At 32.6% G+C, this 7,479-nt stretch overlaps 1 protein-coding gene across 1 annotated transcript; it reads left to right on the top strand.

The window, feature by feature from the left end:
• Nucleotides 1–5,385: 5,385 nt before the first annotated feature.
• Nucleotides 5,386–7,370, top strand: LOC111391526 (calcium-transporting ATPase 12, plasma membrane-type-like; the record flags this gene model as incomplete). The annotated part of the gene is made up of 2 exons (XM_023016756.1): nucleotides 5,386–6,636; nucleotides 6,923–7,370. Coding segments are annotated over 2 exons (1,699 nt in total), but the record flags the coding sequence as incomplete, so codon positions are not given.
• Nucleotides 7,371–7,479: the final 109 nt, after the last annotated feature.

Raw genomic sequence — 7,479 nt, 5'->3', positions numbered from 1 at the left:
GTATCACCCAAGATGCCTAAACATATCACATAAGCATACCTCACATGTCTCAGTGCTCTAGTAGTGGTCAACGAAATATTTATGAGGAAAAACTCAATTTTGAAATTATGTTGTGCATGCTAGATTTTCAGCTATGAACATATGTTGTGCTTGCACATAAAAATGCTCGTGAATGAAATACTTACTCAAAATCAATGTCAGTCTGTTCCAAAACCACATACTTAAATGATCATAACCATCATATTAGGGCTAGACAAAACTCCGAACTGAATTGAACCGAATCGAACGGTTCTTCTTAAGTTAAATGTTCGAACGAGTATCTAAATCGAGAACTAGTGGATTTGGTTCGATTCTTGGTTCTAGATCAAGAACCGAAAAAGCGAATAAGAACTGAATCTCTCTAATTTTTTAATTAATTAATTTTAAATAAATCAAAATATTTTCTTCTAGATAAATTTGTTAACTAGTTAATTTAGTTCAAACCAAAAAATAAGATTTTTCTATTTTTAATTTTCAGTTCAAAGCCAACTTAATCAAATTGACCGAAGTTTTATCGAAATCTGTTACTCTACCGGAGTGTCGTTTCTACCGTTATGAAGAAATCGAATTAAAACTTGGCAACTCCTCTCTTAATTATTTTGAGTTCGCTATCTTCCTCTTCCTATGATTTTAACACGCAAATCTATGAAGAACTCAGCAAAAAGAAATGTAAAAGACACATAAAATTGGACTACATTATTTTGTAAGAGCTAAAATTGAACATTTCATTAGTTGAATTGATGTAACTTTGTAAATATTAAAAAATTTAATTATAACACGGAACCTAGGAACCGAACTGAACCGAATAGAATTGAACCCGAACGGCCTCATAATTAAATTTGGACCCGTCGGTTCCACTTACTAAATGCATGAAAATTTCGGGTCTGATTCGGATCTCATTTGAATTGAACCAAACTAAACCATATCTAGCCCTACATCATATGATGTACAATGAACTCCTCATCAAAGTTATGCATATATTATAACATTACTATATCACAAATATTATGTTCTTGTATCATGGTTGCAAATGGATTTTTACTTACCTTTCACTCTTGTGTGCGCGCTTCAGCGGAGTGTAGATCAATTTCCTTTTTCACTTAAATTTGAAAAACCACCTATATTACCATTAAATATTACACACAACCCTCAATTTAATAACCTTAACACACACACACACACACACAAAATTTCGTGCTTAATTTAGATTACATTATCATTTCAAGTTACTGATTGCATTGCATACTAGTTCCATAAATCTTACTATTTCTAGAGTTCAATTATGTGTGTCAACGTCATCTAATTGTTGTCAATAACCTAGAACTCCTTAAATTTTACTTTTCAAGCCTAAGAGATAACAAATGAACATGTACAAATTGCTGCTAATTCAAATATTCAACTGGACAGAATCTGTTCTTCCAGTTTACATCACCATCCACTTATATTTTCAATCCCTTTTCACTCCCTTAATCATATCCATTAATTCTCAAATCTTACCACACTTCTATGACATGTATGTAAAGGTAATCATGCCCTGAAGTTGCTAAAAGTGAAGGATTTAAAGCTTCAAAGGCAGTCCATTTTACAAAAACACAAAATCAAGCAACTTCCCAATGATTGTTTTCGATTTCCATTGTATTTGCATGTCACCAAATCAGATTCTAGGTCATTAAGAATCACTTCTATACTTACAACTCTTATATACAAACATTCAAAGTGATAAATATGTGTTCCGTTCAAAAGTTATATAATACCAACGGTGGAACAAATAAAATCCACCAACTATCCAATCTCGGTCGACATTGATTGTTTCACCCAAATTCTTGCAATCAATTACTTCTCTTTTGTTACATTAAATCATCAAAACATCCTAATATGATCTCAAGGAAGTCCATAGGTTTAAGAGGTTATAAAACACCCAAAAGAATTAAAGAAAATCTTCCAAAATCCAAAATCGTGAGTTAAACTCACCTGCTCAAACTGCCAATCCCAGCTTCTCGTTTTCTATCTTCCTTTGTTTCCTTTGCCTTGTCCTTCACTTGGGGTCACTTAAGGATAACTTTGGGGAGTTAATTGTCTTATTTAGGGGCTACATAAAGAGTCTTAAGGGTTGGGGTCGTCCTTGATACTTAAGGATGAAGAAATTGGTGATTAAACGACAAGTATCTCAAGATCCATCCCTATTTCTATTAACTAACACATCATGTCTTGATGATTGTCTCAGCCCAAATTTTTTGTTTGGAGAGAATAAAAAGATTGAGTTTTCCTCATATTTTTGAGTGAGCAAAAAAATAAAAAATAATAATATTGTAACTGAATATGCACACATTCTAAAGATAAGATTGCGATAAATAAATAAATAAATAAATAAATATAAATATAAGTATATGTGTATATATATATATATATATATATATATATATATTATTATTATTATTATTTAAATATGAAGATGAAGAAGAAGATATGCATGAAAAATGAAATTTTGATTCCAAAAGTATCTAGAATCAAATGTTGAAATATCTGATGCAACTTGGTGCAATGCACCAACAAAAAGAAAAATAATATATATAATTCACTTTCAAATAGTGAAAAATAATATATGATGCAACTTGGTAACATTGACAAATTGATTCAAAGCAACCGATTCTTGATGCATGGCTCAAAAATTGATCCATTTAGTAAATGAATCAGAGGTGAACCGACCAATTCTGTCTAATTGCGGGTTTTACTGTTTCTTAAAAAAATAAAACCATCCCTATTTCTATTAATTAACACATCATATCCCTGATGATTGTCTCAGTCCAAAATTTTTTGCTATGAGAGAATAAAAAGATCTAGTTTTCCTCATATTTTTAAGTAGGCAAACAAAAAAAAAATGCAAAATACAAAATTGTGCCCCTCTCTCTCTCTCTCTCTCTCTCTACACTAAATATATGTGTTTGTACTCCCTCATTTGAAGAATGAATTATGCTATCCAAATATCTCTCTATCAAATAATTATTTAAACTCATAGTTAGGTGAGAGGACTTATTGTTGTATTTACATTTAATTTTGTTATTGTAATTGTTTCATCAATAAAATTGTTTGATCCAATTTTTGCCGTCAACATAAAGCTATATCTTATTTCCATCCATTTTTTTTATTGCACCAAAATTTTAAATATATTTTTATTAATTAAATAAGACAACAATATAAATAACCATTTAAATTTCTCTCTTCAATTCCTACATATATCTCTCACCAGTTATCTTCTTTCTATTCTCACTTATTTTTGTCGAATAGTCTACCTCTCTCGTTTTTAATAATATTTATTAATCTTTTATTTTAGGTAATGGCGTTGATCAAGGAGAATGGATGCCAAAAATAATCCCAAGATTCCCAAACAAACACCCAAACACGCCACCCTACCAAACGGCCCCAGGGAAAACTATCAACCCAACACTTACAACCAATCAGAAATTAAAAATCGCCACCCAAAACCTACCCAATTTTATGGCTTTGACATCGGATTGGGGATCTCTAAGTAGGCAACAGCCAACAATTGGACCTCAGCTATCCAAGTAGCAATGTCCAAAGCGTGATGGACCGCGCCATTTTTTATATATTTTTTTTTAGAAATAAAAAGGAAAAATCAATTTGAGGAAATGTAAAGAAAAAAGAATTGCATGCAGCATTCTGATAATGATGAATAAAAATAGACTTGGGAATATGAGGTAAAAGGGAATGTATTTATTAAAAATACTTGGAGAATTATATTCATACCACAATTTTTATATATTACAACACATTCTAATTAAATTTAAGATTTTTAATCTTTGCTCATTATAATACTTATGTCCTTAACGATTTTTCATATCATTCTTATTTTCAGACTTTCCATTAATTAACAAATGTTGTATTTGACAACAATTTTATGTTTCAAAAGTCCGTTAAAATGATGTAAAACAACTAAATTTCCCATCATATTTTTAAATAAATAAATAAATAAAAAGTACGAAAAATATTTTCCCTCATTTCAATGTATGAAAACAAAATATTTTGATATAAATCATAATTAATGATGAGACATACTAATTAATGGAAGGTTGAAAATAAGTTAAGAAAGTAATGTTGCAATGGTAAAAGATTGAGGAGCTTAACTATAATTAGAATGCAGTGTATTAAATAAAAATTGTGGTGACAATATAACCACCCAAAATACTTTATAATTTGTATATATTTATAAAATGATAGGATAAACAAAGAAAATCCCCTTCATCATATTTAAAAGGGATATTTTGCAGTAGGGATTTGATGGTATTTCTCTTAATTTCAAATCTACTTTAAACTTCTGACTCAAAGAATAATATGAACCGTAACGTAATTTCTTTAGAAATTTCCCATCAACTTACCCGGTTCAGTCCATATTTTCAATTGTTAAAAAATTAATAAATTTCAGAAAACTATTTATTTTTCAGTATCTTCCAAAATGAGACACCTTACTACAAGAAAGCATCCAAATGAGGCCCATCAAGAAAGTTTTAAAACCTATTGAATGTAAATTTAATCGAAAGTCAACATTGGATGACAAAATAATAAGTGTGCAAAGATTGCAATCAATCATTTTCTTGCCAGTTTGTGTAAATTTCCCTTTAAATAAGGAGAAACTATATGGCACTTTCCTAAGTAGCCTTCCCCAAAGGCGTCAGCAAACTTAAAGAAATTACTTTTCTCTTCTCTTGCCGCGTTAAATTTTAATAATACATAGACCAAGACCTAAAATCAATGGTTAATGTGTCATTTCATTACGATTTTCTAATAATTTCTTGGTAGTTAGAAATTAGAAAATGAGGAAAAAGAAAGTTCCTTGTATTTGTTGTTTCATCTTTTCTAGAAAGTTTGACTTGTTAAAAGGACGCTTTAATTTGAAGTAATGTATCGTGGAATTGTAATTGATAGAAAATGTATGGTTAAAAAAAAAAAAAAAAATTTATTTGCATGTGATATTATTTTAATGTATAGTTGAAAATAAGTCTTGTAGAAAAAATAATGGGGAAGAATGTAAAAAAATGGGCTCAAACAAGGATATAGCTTTGTATGCGAGTAAGATTCCTAGAAGGCCTTATGGGCGCTTAACTTTTTAATTTCTATTAAATGATTCGTGACAAGTAATCTCCTTGTATGAAAGCTTGAGATATAGACAAGATTATTCATATTTAAAAAAAAAAAAAAAAAAAAAAAAAAAAAAAAAAAAAAAAAATTCTTAAACAGTACTGTCACTGGACTCTTGTATATATAATCACCCTTAAACCACCCGGCTGCCTATATTTCTGATATTCTATCTTATTCCACTTTTTGATTTAGGTCGTCTACTTGAATCATCTTGACATACTGACAACCATGCCAAGCAGTATTAGTATTCAGGCATCCGACAGAGACTCCAGCAAGGCAGTAGATTCAACTACATTGGTCGACATTAAGCCATCACGTTTCTCCTCGTTTGATCCTGCATACATCACTAAGCTTGTAAGAACAAAAGATAAAAAATGGCTTCGAGAGCGTGGAGGTATAGAAGGCGTGCTGTTAGCCCTGGAAACAGATAAGGAGAATGGCGTCAGAGGTGATCGAACTGACATTGACAGCAGAAGAAAAGCCTTCGGCTCTAATCTTTTTCCACAGTATAATCTGCGAAAAACATTTCGCCATTTCGTGTTGGAAGCAATTAAAGATCCCATGATTGCTGTTTTGTTTATCTGTGCTGTGCTTTCTCTATGTCTTGGCATTCAAAAACATGGCCTACGACAAGGATGGCAAGAAGGGTTGACAAAAATACTTGCTATTCTTGTAGTGGTAATTGTTTCCTCCAGTGGAAAATTCTGGCCAATCATTCAATGCCTTGAATTTTCAGTTATCAGCAGCTATATTCCTGAAACTGAGGTTGTGAGAAGCAGTAAATGGCAGCGAATTCCAATATGTCGTGTTCTTGTCGGAGACGTAGTTTTTCTAAAGCCTGGTGATCAAGTTCCTGCCGATGGATTGTTCATAGATGGCTGTTCACTAAATACAGAGATGATGAGGACAGATGGGCAAATTGATCGAATCGAAGTGGACGCACACGAGAATCCATTCTTGTTCTTTGGCAGTACAGTTGTGGGTGGTTATGCCAGAATGCTAGTGACAGCAGTTGGCAAGAACGTAAAGCACCATGGAATTTCTTTGAGGGGGTCTTCAATTGACGAGCTCAAAAGAATCACCTCTATAGTAGGCAAATCTGGTAAGACAGTTGCTCTGCTGATATTTATGGTATTTTTGGTACGTTTCTTGACAGGCAAACTGCATGATGATAACGGAAAAGGAGTGTCTTTCGGTGGAGAAACAACAATTGGCGATGTTCTTGCTGTCATTGTGGGGATTCTGGCTACTCCAACAATGATTGCTTTGACATCTACTCCAGAAGATTTGGTTTCGGCTGTCAGAACGTGTCTTGCTTATTCAATGAAGAGACTGATGAAGATTCAAATTCTTGTGAGAGAACCTTTAATCTGCCATAAAGTTGCATCTGTCACCACTGTCTGCATGAATAAAACTGGAACCTTAACTATGGATTCCATGAAGGTACTACTTTTCCTCTCCCAGTGCACTTATCTGTTTTTCATGGTCAATTAACAATTTCTGCAAAGTTGTTTGTGAATAGATAGTACCGTCATATAGGCATAACAGGAGAAATGAAAATTTCATTTCTAAAGAAGATTAGATAAAATGTAAATACTACAGGGAAAGTGTTAATGGCAGGTTCAGTATACAGATTTCAAAGTCAAAGTTTCAATAGTACATACGTTCAACAGGCTCCTTATGTGATTGATGTCAATGGCAATAAAAGATTCATTTGTCTTGTCTGTAGGTGACCAAGTTCTGGCAAGGTCTAAACTCCAATGAAGTTCAGCATAATTTGATTGCTCCAAGTGTGCTTGAATTACTGCACCAAGGAATTGGTTTAAACACTACTCAACCCCCTTCAAGGTTTTCATCATCATCTCCTATAAATTCAACTGAGAAGACAATTTTTGAGTGGGCTGTTAAGCAGTTAGGGATGGATGTGGAAAGTCTGAAGAAAAGCTGCACTATTCTTGATACCAAACCATTCAATTCGAAGAATAGGCAAAGCGGGGTTTTGATCAGTAAAAATGGCGACAATACAATTCATGTACATACAAAGGGAGCTCCAGAAGTGATAATTCCAATGTGTTCTCATTATTATGAGAGTACTGGAAATGTAAAAGTGATGAACGAAGATTCCAAAGCTTTATTTGAGCAAATTCTTTCAGGCATGGCAGAAAATGGCCTCAGATGTATAGCTTTCGCACATAGGAATACATTAATAAGAGATTTCACCATCTTTCAAGAGCAGCTGATTCTATTAGGCCTTGTCGGATTGACACATTCGTGTCGAAGTGGAAC

The sequence above is a fragment of the Olea europaea genome, unplaced genomic scaffold (genome assembly GCF_002742605.1).
Source record: "Olea europaea var. sylvestris unplaced genomic scaffold, O_europaea_v1 scaffold7984, whole genome shotgun sequence".
In the NCBI taxonomy this organism is placed as follows: domain Eukaryota; kingdom Viridiplantae; phylum Streptophyta; class Magnoliopsida; order Lamiales; family Oleaceae; genus Olea; species Olea europaea.
Note: the sequence above shows the minus strand (reverse complement) of the source record. Positions and strands in the feature narration are given on the sequence as shown.